This window comes from Sceloporus occidentalis, unplaced genomic scaffold, assembly GCF_023333645.1.
Source record: "Sceloporus occidentalis isolate IW3139 unplaced genomic scaffold, rSceOcc1.0.p SCAF_2, whole genome shotgun sequence".
Classification (NCBI taxonomy): Eukaryota; Metazoa; Chordata; class Lepidosauria; order Squamata; family Phrynosomatidae; genus Sceloporus; species Sceloporus occidentalis.
The window spans coordinates 172,156,928-172,178,964 of NW_028316982.1; the positions used below are offsets into that span (position 1 = coordinate 172,156,928).

Sequence of the window (22,037 nt, forward strand, 5' to 3'; positions counted from 1 at the left end):
AGGCAGTGTTTTGTAAGAAGATCAATAACCTTTAAGGCCTTCTTTTTATATCACACAAGAGATAGGTAGCAGATTAAAACACCTTGACCATGACCGGTACTCAACTCTACTGCTCATCATTTCAAAGATATACATTTTTATTAATAGTTAAGGTTATTAGTTGTTACCTGACTTCCCATGGTATACCAGCTTATCCTTTCCAAAGCCATTGACCATTGCTGAGATATCATGGAATGCTAACTAATATTCTAAATTATAAGGGGAAAGGTCAGCCATCAAAGCATATTAATTGCTGACACAAAGTTTGAAGAGAAGAATGTTAGCTAGACTGAAGATAAGACTTTATAAGACTGATAGAGATAAAGTTTATATGCTGTAAGAAACAAAGATGGTACACTGTGGAGGCAAGGAGGGGACAACATAAATAGGATAATGCTAAAAACTGCACATATTGTATATAGGGATGGAGACAAAGCTTCAGGAAGTATAGTTGGTAAGCAGGCAAGGATGACATGCACATAGTTGAAGGCTGAGGATTTGTTGTTGCTGTTTTTAAAGAATGGTCTTCACATTTTGACTAAAAATAACTCGATATGTGTTTGCATGAAAATCCCATGTTGGATGATATATGCTGTTGTGTTGGCCGTGTTGGCCATTTAACAGATACAAACAAAAATCCATCAGTAATACCTTTACCTCCCCACCACCCCCAAATTTGGTTTGTAACATCTTGCCTGATGAAGAAGCCCATGGAGCTTCGAAAGCTTGCAACAAATATATTTACATTTCGTTTGGCCAAATAAAGGTATGACAGATGGACTTTTGTTTGTATTTGTTAAATGGCCAACACAGCTATCCCTGCATGTTTTCCATACTCCCAAGAGTTAAGCACTCAAAACCCAAGGCGCAGATGATTGAACTCCTCACACCTTTGACTATTTTCTTTTTCTGAAATCAAAAACAAGTTCTTTTTATTCCAGATATAAAGGTGTTTGTTAATTTTGGTAAATTCTAATTTAAAAACACAGAAATAAAATGTCCAACCATTGGTAACAACACTAGTAAATGATAAAAGAGAGCTGACATTTGGCGTCCCTCAGGGCGCCATCCTGTCCCCCATGTTGTTTAACATTTACATGAAACCGTTTGGTGAGATCATCTGGAGACATGGGGCATGGTATTATGAGTATGCTGATGACACCCAAATTTATTTTTCTATGCCTCCAACTGCTGCAGTGACTAAGGATGGCATCTTTCCTCTGGATGCCTGCCTTGAGTCAGTAATGGGCTGGATGAGGGAAAACAAACTCAAGCTGAATCCAGAGAAAATGGAGGTACTTGCAATCGGTACCTCAAGTTCGAGGATGGAGATTTGTCAACCAGTCCTGGATGGGGTCACACTTCCCCTAAAGGACGAAGTTTGCAATTTGGGAATACTCCTGGACTCGTCACTACAATTGTCATCTCAAGTGGATGCAACGGCCAGTGCTTGGTACCAACTTCAGTTGATATGTCAACTGTGTCCCTACCTGGACCAAAAGGACCTTGAAGCAGTGGTACATTATTATTATTATTATTATTATTATTATTTATAAAGTGCTATAAATTTACACATGCACTGGTAATCTCTCTTTTAGATTTCTGTAATGTGCTCTACATGGGGCTACCTCTGTACCAAGTTCGGAAGCTTCAACTGATTCAAAATGCAGCTGCCAGATTGGTCACCGGAACACCTAGGTTTGGCCATATAACACCAGTACTAAAATCTCTTCATTGGCTGTTGATTCGCTGCCAGGTGCAGTACAAAGTGTTGGTCATTACCTATAAAGCCCTACATGGCTTGGGCCCGAGTTACTTGAGGGAATGCCTCTCCCCACACTCTCAGAACATCCAGGAAGCAACTATTGGAATATGCTAAGACCAAGTTAATAACAACTTCCCATAGAGCGTTTACTGCCGTAGCCCCCAAACTATGGAACGACTTGCCAGAGGAGATCTCTCTTATTACACCTTAGATGCCTTTAAGAAGGCACTTAAGACAGATCTCTTCCGGCAGGCCTATCCACCCAATCTGTTATAAGAGAATTAGAAATACTCCACCTCTATTTGTAATGATATGTATTTTAAATGACGATTTAGTCAATATATTGTATTGGTAATCGTATTAATCTTGTAATTGTTGTTTTTATTGTTGTAATCCCACCTCGATCTGCAGGGAGAGGCGGGAAATATAAATAAAAATTATTATTATTATTATTATTATTATTATTATATCAAAAGTAATAGCAATAAAGGATAGTGGTCAATAAGAGCTATAATTATGAATTGGGATTCTGTTCTAATTAAAAGTACTGCTGTAGCAACAGCAGCAAAAACAAACAAACAAACCAAAAACAAATCTGCGGCGTACAACACATTCACTGGCTTAATCCATGGCAGTCTATTATATCTAGATAGTACAGGCACAGTTCCATACAGCGTAGGCATTTTATAGATTTCTATCAGATGAAATCCTGAAAGTATCGATTTTTTTAATGAAGAACTTGTTTCTAAGATATCAGTTTTCTTGGTGCTGTCAGACTGATCCTTCAATAAGCATCTTCATAGCCTGTTTCTTTTATTACTGCCCATGGAAAGAGGTCAATCACTAGTTCATTGAAACCTTGCATCTAGCAGGGGTCTTATTGCTTTAGGCTAGTTTCCCAGCTTTCTGATTAAATAATCTTTTATTTTCAGTTCCTTGTATGACTCTAGCACATTTTATTCCTGGAAAACTGATAAGTGGAATGAGGAAATGGGAAATGGCAGCCTTTGGGGTGAAATGTGGGGTCCTGACTTTGCCATGGAGTGCTTGAACACTGTTTGTGATGTGGAGATGGGGCAGAATAAGATGCATCTCATGGTGCTGCTTAGAAAAGCATAAAGCCAGAGAAGTGAGTCACACAGAATGACAACAGATAGAGTTCTCTAGGCAGACATGCAATAAACATGACAGAAACTCAGGTGCTGAGTAAAATTCAAAAGATTCTTCCACATTGAGTTTTTAATGTGAAGCTCTACATTCCCATTTAAATATATATATGCCTGGGATGAGGTGTAGCTAGGAAGAAAGGGCAAAATATGAGCATCCCTCCATGAGAAGGCTGCCACTCCAATGAAATTGTCCTTCAATCTCCACATTTATAGCATCATGCTAACTTATAGCTTCACCTGAGCTTTTAGAGATACAATTCATGCATCCAAAAAAAAAAAAAAAAAAAAAAAAGGCTCAGGCAAAGTGCCCAAGGGAATGTGAAATTAACACATCCAGTTGTGAATAATTTCCAGTGTCATTCTCTACAATATTAGAAATTTGGGGACTGATGGAAAATTCAATGGAAGTCATGTCCTCATCTTATTTGTGGGAGCAATGCCCTCATTCCACCCCCCATAGCTGCACCCATAACCCAGTAGATATACGTTCTACCCCATGAAGCTCATACTATCCATTATTCCTCAAATGCAAATGTTTGTGACATTAGACAAATTTCCACCCCCTTTAAAAACAGGAACAGCCACTTTGTAGTGGGGAAATGAAGGATGGCATGCTCCCTATCAACCATTTTCCTTTTCCAAATTGTATCTTGAAGGTCCACTTCATTTTGGAGGGTAAAATGTCTGTATAGACCTAAAACAAGCCAAGGGGGTGGGAAGAGGTGTGAAATGGCCAAGCACATCCCTTAGACTTTATTCTTAGAAGGCATGTTTGAGGAAAATCAGATCATAGGGAGGGGGCACACTGACGCTTACAAGTCACACTTTGCCTAGTCCTGCCCTCGAGGCTTTTCTCATTTCACATTTCTGAAAAACTGTATACCCATTTCCCCCTATTCATTTAAAACCTTACAGGGAATGGGTGAGGGCTGCTTCGGCGAATCTAGAACAGAGAAATGGCCACCATGGCAACTTCAGCACCGCCATGTCCTTATCCCCCCCCTGCACCTCAATACCCCCACAAAAAGCAGCTTTTCCTGCTGTCCAAGGGTTGTTGAGTTGTTATTTCTTGCCTTTGCTTGTGACATATTTTGATCATGCTCTGAAGTCTGTGGCTCTGCCAAGGCCAACATGTCTAACAAGATAAAAGAGTGATCCCATACATATTAGTCATCATTCCTTGGAACAAGAACAGGATATAAATATGAGAGATGGGCAGACAAACAAATGAAGGTCCCATGGTGAGCAAATCTATATATATTAAATATATTACTAAAAGGTAAATTAGAACAGGAACAACTGATGCCATTTATGGAATACATCAGCTCTTTGGCATGCAAAGTATATGTCCTCATACAGACATTTCAGCATATGTTTTGAGATGTAAGTATATTTATTCACATACTTGCAGTGTAGGATATTCAGCAATTAGTGACCCCTAGGTTACAGCTGGTCCTGGTCGGGTAAGCAGTGTGAAGGTGTTTGGTGCCTTTCTCTATGACTCCCCTGTGGGCCATACCATCACCCTTGACATGACTCAGAGTGACATCAAATCTCTTCATTTCCAGTTTTGGAATTTCTAAGGTTTACAGAATTTGAGGGGTTGATTTGGTTGGGTTTGGGATATTTTTGCGGCCAAAAATTTGGTCATTTTTTTAAATTTTGACAGGGAAGCTTCAAGGCTTCAGGGCTGTCCTGTCTTCAGTGGACACAAAATAGTCTCATGGACCACTAGCAGCCCACAAGTCTCATTTTTCCCTACCTGCCTTAAGGGGCAAAATTTCAAAATGTATTGCATCAATAGACGGGCACATGTCTCACTTCAGAAAGTGGGAGTTAAGACCTTGAACTTGTGCCCCCAGCTTCACTGACTATAGTTTTTGACTGGCAATTGAAGTTTTTAAAATATTCAAAACAAGCATATTAAATATGAAATCACAATATTAATGGCATTGGACAGCAGACTCCAATTTCTTTCAGCTGACGAAAAGCACTGTTAATTTCAAATATGCACATATATATATGCACATGTGTGTGTGTGTGCATATATGCACATGCATGCACAAAACATACACATGCATGCACACAAACATACACAAACATCTTTAGATGCTAAATACATATATATCCTCAGCTATAATTTAAGTCCACATCAATTTCTTCTCTGAAATAATTACTCCAAAACTTTAAAGGGCCTTAAGTTACAACCAAGCTAGTAAAGTTAGGAGGAGGTGTTCAATTTCAATGCAGCTAATTACAGATTGATCAGCTTGAAAATTCTTCACTTTCCAAAAATGATATTAACTATAGTAGCCCGATGTATACAGCCTCAGTGGAATTTGGAACTACAGAGTGCATTTATTTTAGCATAACACATGTCAATAAATGCAGAAGGAAAGCTCTGTAGTGGAAAGTTTTAAATAAATGCCTCTGCAGTTTTTGAAAGGTTATTTGTTATATTTTTTTCTTCAGCTGCAGCTAAAGGCAGGATGACAGGTCAACACTAAAGCTTACAAACACAACATCCCAGCTATAGAAATAATTCTGGTCACCAGTCATTATTCAGTAGCAATGCTGATCATCAGCAGAAATATGAAATCTTTGCATTGCGTTCAGTGTACAGTTTCATGGGTGACACAGGGGACAAAGTATATTATCAAAAACAGCATGAAGATTAATTGAAGCCCTTTGGCCATGAAAACATTGAGGCAACATAATTAATCAAACAGAAAAGAAAGCTCAGAAACCACAGAGTCTGTAGTAAAGTGAACCCATGCAGAATTCCTTTCAAAGGAAACACTTCTGCCACCTTCACATAAAAGAATCTAAAGAGTAGGAATAGAAAAGTCATTCCATTTACACCTTGGAGAGCAACTGACAATCTCACAGTACAATTCTATACATCAGGAGTGGGGAACCTTTGGCCACCTATATTTTTTGACCTACAGTTCTCAAAATGTCTTAGCATTGGCCATGCTGGGTAATGTCCCAAAGCCCTGGAAACTTGTCCCATCAACAGCTAGGAGGGCTATGGAGGCACCCAGCAATCATGTAGAACTGTAGCTAGAGGGACCCCCTTGGGAAGGATGGCACGGATCTCTGAGGTTATAGCACAGTTAGGACATATTATCCCAAGACTATAGCAGGTTATAATAACATAATATTATGGAAGAGAGTTACAGGCGTTCTGCCCAGAGCAAGGATACCAGTCAAAAATAATGAAGCACTTCCTTCATCTGTTTCTTTGTGAAGCTCTCCCTTGCTTCAGGTGTATCTAGACAGGGATTTTTGGGGTAATTCCAAGAGGTTGCAACACCCATACAACCCATCTGGGAGGTCCAACAGAAGGTCTTCATACCACTGCAACACTGACCATGTCCCTCCTGAAGAAGTGCCTTCCCTTCTGGCTGCAATGAGAAGCGCACTCACTGGACAGATACATGAAAGCAGCAATGTATGATTTCCAGTTGAGTATGGAAGGCAGAGCTTAAGAGGTGGACACACTTCAGATGAAAATCCTGTCATGTTCAGAAGGGTTTGCTCCTAAATAAGTAGCAATAGGATTACAGATTGAACACTCTATACTACGCTTAAAAATGTGTTCATATTAAAAGAAGAAGAAGAAGAAGACTCCCCTCCCCCAGGCAAATGAAAACATTGCAGTGACAATCTGCTCTTCTACATATACAGTATGGCCACCTGAGAGCCAGCTTTAAAACAGCCACCCCCACCCCAGCTCTACTCCTATCCCTGTAGCAGCAGCTAGATCTATCTTCAAGGATGGGAATAATTTGGCTCTCCAAATACTGTTAGACTGCAAGTCCTAGCCCCCCTTGCCAGCATAGTCAATGGTGAGAAATACTGGGAATTGCAGTTAGGGTTGCAAGGTGAAAGAAGAGACTGAGCTTCCATCCCTTTTGTGACTCCATAGAAGAGGAAATGTCAGCAATTTCACATCAGCTACAGGTGCTGACATTTCCTCTTCTCTGAAATGGTTAAAGGGACAGATCCTCTCATAGGTATCTAGTTCTCATAGTTCTCACAGGCAAGCAGGAACCCTGGGCATATCTGTACTTATGTAGGGTCCCTGACAAAAACTGCTGCAATGCTTTTTTTAAATACAGTGAATGGTTTTATGTCACTCATTAAAGGAAGTGGGACAGGGTTGGGGGTGAGGAAACGCTGGCAATATGAAACCCAGTTTTTCTACTTCTCTCAGAACATTTGACTGTCCCCTGATAATCCTGGAGAGAAGGGACCAGTGGGAACCCACAGGGTTCTGTCTTGGGACCAGTGGTATTCAACATCTTTATCAGTGACTTGGATGACAGAATTGGGGGCATACTTATCAAATTTGCAGATGATACCAAACTAGGAGGAGTAGCTAATACCCCAGAGGACCGGATCAAAATTCAAAACGACCTGAATTAACAAACAAGCTTCATTTATATACCACTTCATACCGCCTAAGCAGTGTCTAAGCAGTTTACAACTGTAAGCTAATAGACTAGAAATCTGGGCCAAAGCTAACAAAATGAAATTCAACACAGAGAAATGTAAGATATTGCACTTAGGGAGGAAAAACAAAATGCATAGATATAGGATGGGGGACATCTGGCTGAACAAGACTACATGTGAAAGGGATCTAGGAGTCCAAGTAGACCACATGTTGAACATGAGCCACCAGTGTGATGGGGCAGCTAAAAAGGCCAATGCATTTTTAGGCTGCATCAATAAAAGTATAGCGTCTAGATCAAGAGAAGTAATAGTGACACTGTATTCTGCTTTGGTCAGGCCCCAACTGGAATATTGTGTCCAGTTCTGGGCACCACAATTCAAAAAAGATGTGGAGAAACTGGAGCGTGTCCAAAGGAGGGCGACTAAAATGCTGAAGGGTCTGGAAACCATGTCCTATGAGGAACGACTGAGGGAGCTGGGGATGTTTAGTCTGGAGAAGAGAAAGTTAAGATATGATAGCCCTGTTTAAATATTTGAAGGGATGACATATTGAGGAGAGAACAAGCTTATTTTCTGATGCTCCAGAGAACAGGACCTGGAACAATGGATGCAAGCTCCAGGAAAAGAGATTCCAGCTCAACATTAGGAGGAACCTCCTGACAGTAAGGGCTGTTCGACAGTGGAACAAACTCCCTCGGAGTCTAGTGGAGTCTCCTTCCTTGGAGGTCTTTAAGCAGAGGCTGGATGGCCATCTGTCAGGGATGCTTTGAATGAGAGTTCCTGCATCCATGAGACTGGATGGCCCTTGTGATCTCTTCCAACTCTCCGATTCTATGATTCTATGACTATAAGGGGATACAAAAAAAAAAAAAAAAAAAAAGCAAGAAGATAGGATTCCAGTTCCAAGCAACCCTTCTAGCATAGCATGATAGGTGCCCAATAACAGCTGGAGGGACTCACATTTGCCAGGATGTTGCATGGTCAAAGGAAAAGGACCAAGATCAAGCCTCCGAAGCAGTTGCATAAAACAAAAACAAAAAACTCATCTGAGAAGCTTTTTTTTAGGTTTGTAAGGCAGTATCCAGACCGGCGCTTTGCACTGGCCTGGATACGTGCTAGGGTTGCCTTAGGGCATCCTTTACAGATGCCCCCTAACCCTAGCATGTAACCGCAGCATTGTAATGGTGGCGCCCTGTCTACAGGGCGCCGGAAGGAGCTCTGAAACGGAACTCCTTTTGCCTCTTGTATCTCTTGCACAGCTTTTACACAGCTGTGCCAGCAATACAAAAGAGAAAGGAACCAAGCGGCCCCTTTCTCTCTCTCCCTGCCACTGTCAGGGCCCCAAGGGACCCGCCCCATGAAGCCCCAAGGCCACCCCTTTCCAGGCCGTGGGGAAGCAGCTTTTTGCCGCTTCCCGAGGCCTGGAAAAGCGGCGGATTGGGGCCTCTGGGGTTGCCGCTGTGGCCGCTCAGGCCCCGATCCATAGGGGAAAGGGGCGGGTGCAAGTCATCCCAAAGGGGCAGTCTGTATCCCACCCATATTACTGAAATTATTTCATTTGCACAAGTATTAGAGGTACAGGAGAAATTTTCGTAACTGACCACTGCAAAGTGTTTCGAAGCTAACTTCTGTGAGTCTTCAACATTGTTCCTCTTGGCAGGAATGCATCTTTTCCACATTACAAATAAAATGTTTGTAACACAATTATATCATGACAAAATGGCTGTCAGAAGCTACTTTATAATGCATGCTTTGAGACATAATAGGAACATAAAACCTACTGTGTAGAACCAATAGCTAAAGCCATCCAGGCATGGTAATCTGTCATTCGAATGCATGTATTTAATATATAGATATTTTTCATCTAAGCCATCCTTCGCCCCCCCCCCCCACCGAATGATAAATCACAAGCCATAAATGCTTAAATTAAAAAAAAACAACAGAAAATTTATTTTATCTCTGGGTTTGGGCACAATAATTGAATGATATCCAGTGGAACTCAAGTAGCATTTTTGTCATGGATAAAGTGCTTTTTGTCTTTTTGCTTGTTTGTTGTCACAATTATGGAGAGAGATATACATGTACGTACAAATCTCAGACCCCTGCACAGAAGGGATCAGCCATGGCACAGGCAGAGTAAGTGCTCCACCATCAGTTTAAATGGCTGTACTGGGCTCAGCAGCAGGTCTGCCAGCTTTCCATTCTGTCTTGCACTGAGTTCTATGGAACGATGGTACCCTCTAATGGTCCACTTACCAACTGCACCTATTCTTTCATTTCACTTTCTCCTAAATAACAGACGGAAAATGCTGACTGAACAGATGGGGTTTAGCAGTGTGTGCATGTAAGCTGGTATTTCTCGTGGCAAGCACAAATTCCTAAAATTAAATTGATATTTATCAAATGCCCCCTCCCACTTTTTTTTCTGCATCGGAATGCACTTTCCCCATTCTCTTTTTCAAGAAGTTCCTTAAAAAAAACACTACGTGTAACGTGACATTAAACTGCCATCTAGTTTCCAGAATCTTTCTTGCTAATGGGTTTTCTCTCTTGGTTCTTGTTGAATGAATATTCATCTCAGTCATGTGTTCTGAGGAAAAGATATGACACATTCAAAGAAATGAATGTTGGACTAGATCAAAGTTGAAACTGAAACAGGGAACTGGACAATGGGTCTCATTTCACATTTAAAGTACAAAAATTCTAGGCCAGCGTTCTTATTTACAGTTTTTATAGTTAATGATGAGAGTATTTATTTATTTATTTATTTATTTATTTATTTATTTATTTATTTGTGGCTATATCATCACGTGGCTTAGTTAACCTACATTAGAAATCTAGGCTAAAATAAAAGTGCTCATTTAAATCAGCAAAAGGAAGGAAAATCTCATTAAACAATATTATCATCTCAGCTTATTTTGGCCAGGTGTTTTGGAACACAAAAAGCTGTGCTGTAATTAATAAGTTCAAACATTGTTTCCTCATTAGTGTGAGAGAAAGTCACCAAAGCTAAGATAACACCTTTCTTATTGTCCTCTTCCATGATCAAAGAGATGTTTGGAATAGCACATAGGTTTTCTATCTAGTCAATTTAGCTGGCCCAACAAAAATACATACAAACTTCCAATTATCAAGCATTCAAAACCTCTTGTTGCTTTAAATTCCAATACATGCAATGTTTGAATCCTGGTATCAGCAGTGTTGAATATCACATTAATGGTGTCGTCACACTTTGGCTAAAAGCCAGCATATAGCTAGGTGAGTTTAAATCAATTACTGTAATATCAATGGGATATTGAAGCATGTGTGATCCTGAATAAGGCTGTGGCTATTAAACTTGTCTGATGGCAAATGCAGCTTTCAGTTCATTACATGAATACGTGAAACTGCTCTCCGGATCAGTTGCTTTGGACATTCTTTCTTATTACTTCAGACAATTATATGATCATAGAAAACTACCTTGACACACTTGGTAACTCATCATTTTAACTTCAGTACCCTCACACTCTATGAGTGTGAGCTTTCCTTGAAGATTACAAAACTGGGCTGAAAACTAAATTGTGCTTGCTTTACAGCTTTTCATTCAGACTTTTTTACTCTAGTTCCCAATCCTGATAAAGCTTCTGGTGTTGTCTTCAACACATCAGAGATCCATCTCCAATTGTGACAATCTCTTTCTTTATCAATGCATTGCTGCTTCACTGCCCCCAACTATATTCTCCAGATTAAAGGGCATCTTCTGTTGTTTGAGATTAACTCAGTATCTTAAAAGGAATATCACTATATCAACCAACCTCTTTCCGTCTTTTTAAAAATAAGCTGGATAGCTCCAGTTCATATTGCAACCATTAACTGTGCATGCTAATATAGCGTTTTTGATTTTGTAATAATTTTATGCGTTTCCAGCCATCTTGATGGTTTTTCCCCACAGTGTCTTCTGAATAATTCAGGCATTGTACTTACTATTTGGAACTATTTTCCTTTCTTATGTGAGCATTCTCTCTCTTTCTCTCTGTCTGTCTCTCCTGTGTGCATGTGCATGTATACTCTCACCCATACAAATATAGAAGATTTTTTTAAATAAGAAATCTTAGTAGATTTGACACAGTGCTGCTATATGATGGAGCTAATGGCAGGATTTATTATTTAAATGTTTATGGAAGGAGAAGGAAGAAAACAACACAAATAGTAAATGAGAATGATAAGAAGCAGAGGCATCAAAAAGAGGATGTCTTCTTGCCATGTCTTGAATCTCATGACTAGTGTCAGAAGGATAATGTTCATTAGACAACCCTCTCTACAGAGCCAATGTGCTGTACTGGTTTGAGTGCTGGACTAGGACTCTGGAGACCAGGGTTAGAATCCCCACTTGACCAGGGAAACCCACCAGGTGACATTGGGCATGCCACACTTTCTTAGTCTTAGAGAATGGCAATTGCAAACCCCCTCTGAATATATCTTGCCAAGAAAAACCCGTGATAGTTTCACATTGGGTCACCACAAATCAGCAATGACCTCAAAGCATAAAACAAGAACAACAACTCTCCTTTGGAGCAATCGGACAAGCTGTCAGAGAAGAGATTATATTGACTGTCTTATGGGAGATCATTGTGAAGAGGTGGTTTTAGGCTGTGTAAGCTCGAAAGAGGAACTACTGCTGAATTTCATTTTAAAATCATTTAAAAATTAGCAAGTAGTTAGGAGTAGTTAGTGTTGCTTCCTATAAATAATTTCTGTAATCACTTATTACACCACCATGACTATCCTTTACACTGACAAGTGTAATGGAGAATAGGCTCCTGCACATTTAATAATGATGCAGAACAGGATAGGAACCATGGGAGCCTCCAGTTGATGGACTGAAACTCCTATCAACCTTAGCCAGAGTAGACAATGGTAAGGAATGTTTGAATTTCAACCAGTGGATATTTGCACACTTGGTGTAGAAGACACATTTCTCCCTAGCCAGTGGATTTAGAATTATGGCTTCAACATGAACAATCCCAGGATGTTTGTACCATTTGAGCATGCTTTGCACCGCATCCTCTTTACACTAGCCATACGACGGGAACTGTAGCCACTGATTTCAGTTGAATCGGGATTGCTTTTGTTTTTCTCAATCTCTGACTAGCCATGGGAAGTTTCCAAGCATTTTCCTCATCACAGTCTAAACCAGGGATGGGTAACACACAGCATGTGACCTTCCATCTAATTTTGCAGGGCCCAGAATTCCAGAAGCCCTTGACCATGCTACTCCAATGTTTTCCTTTTGAAAAAAGAGTAAAAGAGAGAACTGTGAATCTGGAACCTACAGGAAGCCTGATTCTTTTGTAAAAAAAATAACCTCCATACCCACTTGGTTTTGACCTCCTCCATCCCTAAGCCCTGGTGTTTAGGAAGCTAAAAGTGGACACCTGGCTCCTTCTAGCTTCAGCGGGTTGTGCAGCTTCTGTGGGAAAATTGGCCTTGGATCCACAGAACCTGCCAACTCCTGAGTTATATCCTCAGACAAAAGACAGGGCATGTAGAGAGGCAGGAAGTTATGCTTTCCAGAAAGGGCTGTACCACCTCAGGAAAAAGAACATGACCACTATCTTATGTTCCATCAGAAACTGCCTGCGTAGAAAGGATCCTCTTCAGGAACATAGGGAGCTAGCTTTTCGTTTGATCTATAAATTCTATAGTATAATAAAGTATAACAATAAAGAGATCCAGCATGGCATAGCGATTTGAGCATAGGACTATATTCTGGAGAATGGGGTTTGATTCCTCACTTGGCCATGGAAACCCACTGGGTGACATTAAGTTGTGATCAAGCTGGCTTCAATTTCTGGTGATCCTATGAGATCTCCAAGAGTCCTGGTCTTCTACTACCCTTCTGAAGTGTTTCAAGCTCAGGGTTATGGTTTCCTCAATTGAGCGGATCCGTCTGTAGTGTGGTCTTTCCCTCTTGCCTGTCATTTTATTAAGCATTATCATCTTTTCCAGTGAGTCAGACTGTCTTATGGCGCATCCAAAGTACAAAATAGCCTCAGTCACTTTGTTGATACCATATATTAATATAGCTTAGAACAAGGGAAGGGAACGTGTACAGACTGCATTGGAGTGTAAACTCAACCAGTATGGTGAGGAATTATGGGTACATCAGGAGCCCCCACACACACACACATTCCACAGATCTGTTGTTAACAATCTTTGAAGCCAATGACAATTTTTTTTGGATGTGCATGGATTTTGTTATTATGAATCCATATGGCCTTCTTAAAATCAGCTTAATTGATATCATCTGGTGTTTATATCATGACACTGCTTCACACAAATGGTTTTCTGTTCACATGTAGTGATGATGTATTTGTCAAATGTGTATTCTGCTGGTACCAGTGGCAAAGACCCAGAATCATCTATGACTGAATGATGTACACATTTGCTGTACAATACAAAGCCTACAAGGCAGGAGGGGAAAGGACGACCACATTGCAGAGGGATTGGTTCAGTCCAAAAAGCCAGGGCCCTGAGCTTGCTAGACCTGAGGAGGGCTATTGATGACCAGGGCCATTCTCATTCATAGGGGCACCATCAATTGAAGTTGACATGTTGACAAACAACAAGAACAAGCAAATCAACAAAGTCTGTTTATTCAGAAGTAAATCCCACCATAAGTTCTTTAGGGAGTAGACAGGACTACTACCCTCAGTTCAACACGTTTGCCACTGTACCATCATCATTGGCATCCAAATAAAATGTGTAAGCAATATTGGGAGGACAAATATGAATATACATTCTATAGTATAATAAAGTATAACAATAAAGAGAGCCAGCATGGCATAGTGGTTTGAGTGTAGGACTAGGATTCTTGAGAATGGGGTTTGATTCCTCACTCGACTATGGAAACCCACTGGGTGACCTTGGGCAAGTCACACCCTCTCAGCCCCAGAAAACCCCATGTCTTTGGATTGCCATAACTTGGAAGCTCCTTGAAGGCACACAACAAGAGTTATGGGGAAAGGCTGTGACACATGGATGGTAGAGTCGAAGGCCAGCCACGGCCGAGGCTGAAGATGCCAGCCACAGATGCTGGCGAAACGTCAGGAAGAAAACTCTTCTAGAACATGGCTACATAGCCCAAAACCCCCACAAAAATCTTCTCCATTTCCATATTGCGGTCAGGTTTCTTTCCAGATGAGCCAAGGTCCTTCTTTTCCATGTCCTCTTTTCCAACCTTTCCATCCAGGAGAAAATGTCCTCCATTTTGAGCAGGACCAAGAAGCTCGGATTTCTATTTCTAGGAGGGTTTCCAGATTTAATTTTGCAGTGTCCTACGTTTTGTTTTGTTTTTAAATGTCTCGAATTTCCCTCTTTTGCAACGAGATCTGCTCAAGCTTCTTCAAACTTTGGCAAGAGCTCCCGGCCTGGTCCAGGCAATGGAGACCCTCCATCTTCCTTGGAAGGTCAGCATCTCCAGATCCCAGGCTGCTTTGGGGGAATCCCCCTTCCTGGCAACCAGACCATTTCGGAAGCGCTGGATTTAGCCCTCTCGAGGTTTCTCTTCACCTGGGTAAAGACCAGGAGTCCTCCATTCGCAGGACATGTCCTCCATCCCAGCCTTCTTGTCCGGGAGGGACTCCAAAAAGTCCTCCATTCGGAGCATGGCTAAGAAGCATGGATTTCATTGGGCTTTTATCTCCCTTTTTTCTTGCATGTTGTGGGGGCTTTCCTCCTTTGCGGATCCCCCCAGGGAAAGGCCCCGATCCCCTTCTCCTTCAGCTGTCTGTCATGAGTGGAGCGCCCCCTGCCGGCGCCTAAGGACCCTGCCTCGGTTGGGCTGGCAGCCCGGGAGAGCAGCCATTCGGAGGGAGGGAGGGAGGGGGGTCCGGCGGAAAGGCGGCTCCTCCGGGGCTGCTGTCGGGGGAGATCGGGGCAGATCAGAAGGGGTCCGGAGAGAGAGGAGGAAGAGGCAGGCTGCGGGCGAAGAGATCCCTCATCAGAGGAGTCTGTAGTAGCAGCTTGGATTTCATGGGATCCGAAAGGAAGAGGCACCCGACTGCCAGCGCCCCGCAGCCCTTGGTAAGGGAGAGCTTGGACTTTGAGGAGGACTGAGGGGTTTCTTCTCTCCTCCGCCCCACGAGGAAGGACTCCGAGGGCTAAGGCTGGCCCAGTCGCTTCGGGGGTGGCTAGCAAAAGGAAAGGGTGGCTACTAAAGGGAGAGGGTGGCTACTAAAGGGAAAGGATGGCCACTAGAGGGAAAGGGTGGCCATCAACGGGAGAAGGTTGCCACTAAAGGGACACGGTGGCTATCAATGAGAGAAGATGGCTACCAAAGGGAGAGGTCGATTCTCAGAGGGTGACTACTAAAGGGAAAGGATGGAAACCAAAGGGAGAAGATGGCTACTAAAGGGAGAGGGTGACTATCGAAGGGAGGGGATGGCTTCTAAATGGAGAGGGTTGCTGCTAAAGGGCAAGGCTGGCTATCAAAGGGAGAGAGTGGCTACCAAGGGGAGAGAGTGGCTCTCAGAGGTGGCTCCTAAAGGGGGAAGATGGCAACCCAAGGGAAAGGATGGCTACTCAAAGGAGAGAGGTGGCCTCCATCTCCTGGAGGAGGGCAGCCAGGGAAGCCCAGCGAGGGTCCCCTTCTTCCTCGGGCAAGAAGCCAGAGAGGCCAGCTTGGCTCGGGGACTGAGAAGGGGCCCCGAGAAAGAGAGTGCTTCCCCCAGGAGCCCAAAGGAAGGTCTCTCTCCCTCCTCCTTCCCATCGATTTGGACCTCGAAATGCTCTAGTGGTTCGGGGCTTGGATTAAGGGGACTCTGGAGACCTGGGTTCGGATCCCGAGCTCAGCCCTGGCAACTCCCGGAGTGACCTTGGGCGAGCCCCATTCTCTCAGCCTCAGAGGACAAACCTGGCCAGAAAACCCCACGACGCGACTCGATGGCACCCAGCAACAACGAAAGGCAACGATGGCCTTTCCACACTGGAAAGATAGCCCGGTTTGGCAGCGCTGGAACTCTTTGTCTGGCTCACCGCCCCGCAACAAACTCCAGCTCCCAGAATTCCATAGCCTTGAGCCAGACAAGTTAAAGCGCTGCCAAACCGGGTTAATTCTCCAGTGTGGATGCAGCCGAAATACCCTCCTCTCTCCTGTGGGGAGAAATGGTCTTTCATGGCACTGGAGCAAGGAGGTCCTATGGATGCATCTCAAGGAAAGGGACTGTCCAGGGGGCCTTTCCTTCCAGGTGCTCCTCTGCCTGGCATCTGCAGCCTTCTGGTGATGGTCGTAGGACTGGGTTTACCCTTCTTTCCTTCCTTCATTGGCTGACATCCAAAGAGAGAGCTAGAGAGCCAGCCTGGTCGCGTGCTTTGAGCCCTGGGCTCAGGAGAGCAGGATTTGAACCCTGTCTCTCTGGGGACGACCTTGCACGAGTCACACTCTCTCAGCCCCTCGGAAGAAACTCCCCTTCGGGGGGCCATAGCTCGGACACGACTTGAGGGCACACACCACAACCACAACCATGAGCACTAGCTCAGCTCGGGTAGGAAAGCCCCCCTTGTTGACCTTGGGCAAGTCACACTCTCTCAGCCTCAGAGGATGGTCCCCTCTGAAGAAATTTGACATGACCCTCAGTCGGAAAGGACTTGAAGCCCCCAAAATCCACAAGCAGGGAAAGCCCCAAATGCCCACTTTGCCAGCTCGGCCCCATAGAGGGATACCGGTGTGTGTGTATGGGGTGTGAGTGTTTGGATCTGCGATGCTGAGGGGGCTTGGCAACGGGGCCAAGCCGGCTCGCCTGGGAGAGAGATGGCGTTGGGGCTGGCAAGGCTGGCACCCAAAAGAAGAGCCGGGCAGCCTGGCACCGGGAGGGGGGCTCCATTGCAGAGCTTGGCGGTGCAGCAGGACGGCGGCAAGGCTTCCCTGCCAGCCTGCCTGGATCTGGCTTTACCGGTACAGGGGTTTCTCTCAGGGGTCTGGTCTTTTTCTACCAAGTGTTCTGCATGGCCCACTTGGCAGCAGTCTGTTAGGTGGAGATGGAGGGCATGGTTGAATCGCCAGGGAAGTGGTGGGAGGAAAGCCCTGGCAGAAGAGGCTGCTGGAGGGGAGAGTCGGCTGCGGCTCAGGCTGCAGTGCCCTCTGCCTCTGGCCAAGAGGAGGGGGGTTGGCAGTGGGGCAGAGGGATTGGGGCAGCTCTCCCCCCCCCCCATCCCAGGCTCAGGAGGGGACCATGTGCTTGACAAGAGGCAACACAACTTGCCTGGTGGCTTGGATTGCCCCCAAATTGCTGCTTCTTCTTCTTCTTTTTAATCTCAAAGGCTGCATCCATCATTCATGGGCATTTGTGTTTTCCTTATGGGCTGCCATCCTTGACAAATGGCACACAGTGGCAGAGGCTTGCGCCTTCCCTTCTGGGATGGGATGCCCCATCTTCCAGATAGTTTCAGGCAGAGGAGAGGCAAGAATTTTGCTGCCTTTGGACTGTGCCTTTAACTTTCTTTGGACACAGCTGTATCAAGTGCCCTTCCTGTCTCAATCCAGGAATTGTCTGAAGTATTTTCCCCCCAGTCCAGAGTCAGGATCCGCTTCTTGAATCACCCAAGCAGGCAGGCATGCTGCTTTCCAAGACATGCCAGTCCATCCTGCAAGCAGGCATTGCTGTCATGCCTCCTTCCACCAGCTCCAGCCCCAGCCTTTCTCTCTACCTGCCAAGAGTGTGCTTACATTGCTTTAAAGGATATAAGGTGTTTGCTTGCTTCTTTGACTCTAAAACATATAAAGTTTTTGCTTCTTTGACTCTAAAGGATAGAAGGTGTTTGTTTGCTTCTTCGACTCTTAAAACTATAAGATGTTTGCTCATTTTACTCTAAAAGATATAAGGTATTTGCTTCTTTGACTCTAAAGGATATAAGGTGGGTTGGTTTTGTTTCTTTTTTGCTTCTTAGACAACTGTTCTCCTTTATTCCACCCTGAATTTCTGTATGGTTTCTTGCTGATTTTTTTTTCCTGAAAAGGGGAAAAGACCAAAGAATGATTCCGTGTGTGTGTGTGTGTGTAGTGTGTAGTGTGTGTGTGTGTGTGTGTGTGTGTGTATGAAGTATTTATATTTAGTTTTTCCGCACTTCAAATCGATATACCAGTAAGCACTGTGGGGATTTCTTACTGTCCTGGTGGGTTTGCAAATCAGAGCTGAAACACACCTTTTATATTAACACATCTATGGAAAGTAACCCAGTTCCATAGTAACTGGTTGTAACCTCAAAAGGTTCCCAATGTGCAAGGCTGATCTAAGCGGCTCAAAATTTCCTTCTGCCTCCTTCGTACAAAAAGATGCTTGCCCAGCCTAAGCTCCACATCTAAGTAATTTGGGGTTGTTGGGAGGTTTGGAATAACCCCTCAAGGGGAGGGTCAGCTGGCCTAATGCTTGGTAACTGCCTAATGTCTTCCGCTGACATGTCATGTGCATTTCTGCTTCTCTTATCTGCTGCAGCTCCAGAACAAAGGTGGCAGAGGTACACCCCTGCAAAGTCAGCTGCTTCTATTAATAATTTCACTGGGAATGGACAATGGGATGCTCTCTGGTTTTATCATGATCAAAAACTGCTTCTTGCTCTGCTTCTCCATGAATTTAGCCAGTCATTTTGGGTAAGTTACCACAAATTTGGTCCCCCCCTCTCTCCCTTAAAACTACTTTTACTAGGCTTATACATATTTACTTCACAGTTTTTAATGTTTTTTTTTAAAGACAATACTGTTTAAAAAAGTAATAAAGAGGAAAAACTAATACTAAGACATTGTGGAACATCACTTAATTAAAGAATGTTAGATTTGGACCAATCTGGATTAAAGACCAAGGAAATTTATGTCCCTCAATTTTCTGACTGATAGGATAGTAACGGTATGAATCTCCTGTGAGGGAATGCTCTGAACTCAAGTGAGATGGGACTTAAAAAAACCCTATTCATATTAAGATTATTGTTGCAGTTTCAGTGTATCCAACCATATGATATATATTGGGGGGGAAAGGTGAACCAATCAGGACAATCTGTGGCACTGAAAGTTAGAGTTCCAGCAAGTAAAATAGATACATGAATGACTTACTCATTTGCTTTTCCTGCTGCTGTTGAACCAACTGGAAAGGGAATTAATGAATTACCCAAATGTGTGCATTCCATGTGTTTGGGCCGCTTGCTTCAAGGCAGCAAAGCAGCGGTACACTGGTTTCCTCTGCACATGCTGCCTTGAAATGGATGTCCCTTGTCCATCGATTTTCTGTAGCTTCCACTGGCGGATAAAGTAGTTCCCAATTTTACAAAGCTATCGTTGCAAGCCCTAACATGCATAACTTCACATTTTGAGCATGTTTCACTTCTTGAATATTTAGTTACAACGGCTCTGTTAACACTGAGGGGGCCATTCAGTGAAGTGAGTGTGGTAAAACACGGTCTGCCTCTCACCAATGATATGGATCAGTCTGTTTCAAGTTTGGTCTAGTTCCATGTTGTGCTAACCCAAACTCAGTATGGCTTTCACACTACCTCTCCTTACATTCCCCCCCCCCCCCCCCAAATCCTGTTCTTCTCAATGAGGCAGTTAGGTAATGTTAGACTGCTGGATTGAATGGCCCTAAGGGTAACATAGATTTAGATGGTAACATAGACTCATTACATAAGAGCATGGTAAGCCAGCCCTGCTACACATGAGACCCTCCTTCCCAGTTGAGTTTTTGACAATATCTTGGGAGAGAAAGAGAGAAAAGTGACTTCTTACTGACATATGACACCCTCAAAATAGATTCAGCACCTTGGACAGCTGTGACTAAAGGAAGCATTTACAGCCTCTCCAAGCCTCCACTTGCCACTGTGTGAGGCATGACTACAAGATCTCAGGATCTCTAACCTATGGTTTTCTATTGATCACTGCCCCCATCTTCCCATCCATTTTACTATAGGTAAGGGATGGAGCATGCACATGTTACTTTTGGACTACAACTTCCAAAGTCTCTCAGACAAGCATGACCGGTGCTGGTTTGCGGATTCTGGGAAATGTACTCCAAAATGTGACACTTCGAGTGTGGGGAAATGGAGATGAGTGTGGCCAGCTCTATAATTAGGCAATGTTAGGTGGCCATCTCAAGGAGCAAACTGTAGGTATCTTGAAATATTTGTTTCTTTTCATTATGGCATTGTGTTAATGAAGGGGAAGAGTTATTTGTGGGATTTTTTTTTATGCATGGCCAAAATAACCTTTTTATTGTTGTTGTGTGCCTTCAAGTCATTTATGACTTGTGGTGACACTAAGGAAAGCTTATTAGAGGGTTTTCTTGGCAAGAATTGTTCAGAGCGGGTTTGCCTTTGCCTTCCTCTCAGGTTGATAGTGTATGAATTACCCAAGATTATCCAATGGGTTTCCATGGCTGAGCAGGGATTTGAATCCTTGTCTCCAGAGTCATAGTCTGGAGCTCTGGCGGCACAGTGGTTAAATGCATGAGCTGCAGCCACTCACAAACCGCAAGTTTGTGAGTTCAATACCAATCAAGGACTCAGGCATGCATCCTTCCAAGGTCACTAAAATGAGTACTCAACTTGTTGGGGTCAGTTAGTTTACACACATTGTAAACTGCTTATGGAGTGCTTAAGTGCACTGATAAGCAATATAGAAATGTATTTGTTATTGCTATTGCTATAGTCCCATGCTCAAACCACTACATCACACTAGCTCACTGCATCTGAGGAAGTAGACTGAAGTCTACCAAAGCTCATATTGCCAACTTCTTTCTTTCAGTTAGTCTCTACATATTGGTTGTTTTAAATACTGTATAAATTAACCCTTTCTGTGACTTAGGTAGGTGGCAGAGCTGGGGAAACTTGGTTTTGGGGGACTGAAAGACTTAGATTAGGGGGTTAGGAACTGCAATCCCATTTTTTTCCAAATCCCATTTTTTCCAAACTCCGAGGAGCAGTACAGCATACTGTTCCATCTCAGTTACTAAAAATGCCTTGGGATTACCCTAAGAGTCAAGCCAATTGTCTGTTCAGAGGTGTTGGCTTAAAACACACACCACTACCATGACAGAGACTTCTTGAGTTCTTGTCTTGAATTGTCAAGTAGTTCAAATGATTTATGGGTTAAGCAGGCAAGTGCTCACCCATTCCCAGTTAAGCAGAGTCAGGCTTGTACTTTGGTACTCCAGGGATCACAAAGTCAGCATCACTGTATAAATCACCTGGAGGAAAGACTGGCTGGAGTACTTTTCAAGCTGTAGGGTGAACTGAAGGTAATAAAAACACTGTTGTGGCAGAGGGCACTAAAATAAAAATATTTCTGAAGAACCTTTCCCTCCTCTCACAGTTTAGGGAAATAAAGTCATTTTTCTTTTGAGGATAAACAAACGGCCTTTTGTTTAATTCTTTGTGGGGTATTTCTGAAACCTTTAATGTATTAGGTGGCCTTGGACAAAGTTTCATCTCAGAGTCTCAGTTCTCCATGTAAAATATGGGAATAAAACTGGCCTACTTTATGAGGTTGTTCAGTATCAGTTTGAATTATTTCCAGGCAGCCATGTATGGAATTTCAACTGTCTGATAACATAAAGTGTTATAATCTGTTTTAGTTTTTTAAAGGC

General features: G+C 43.2%; 2 protein-coding genes across 4 annotated transcripts in view; one reads left to right on the forward strand and one right to left on the reverse strand.

Moving 5' to 3' along the window:
- The window catches only part of LOC149319334 (gamma-aminobutyric acid receptor subunit beta-3), a 290,532-nt gene that overhangs the window by 174,971 nt on the left and 93,524 nt on the right, over nt 1-22,037 (reverse strand). The window lies entirely within an intron of this gene.
- Nucleotides 1-22,037, forward strand: part of LOC149319335 (gamma-aminobutyric acid receptor subunit alpha-5) — a 144,302-nt gene that overhangs the window by 15,334 nt on the left and 106,931 nt on the right. Inside the window, exons 1-2 of one of the 3 annotated variants that reach the window (XM_089511494.1) lie at nt 15,400-15,495; nt 18,903-19,057. In XM_089511494.1, the coding sequence (XP_089367620.1) occupies nt 15,445-15,495; nt 18,903-19,057 (206 nt within the window). In that variant the 5' untranslated portion in view covers nt 15,400-15,444. Of the gene's footprint in view, nt 1-15,399; nt 15,496-17,323; nt 17,366-18,902; nt 19,058-22,037 lie in introns of those variants that run through there. The other 2 variants (XM_089511495.1, XM_089511496.1) reach the window with 2 other exon arrangements.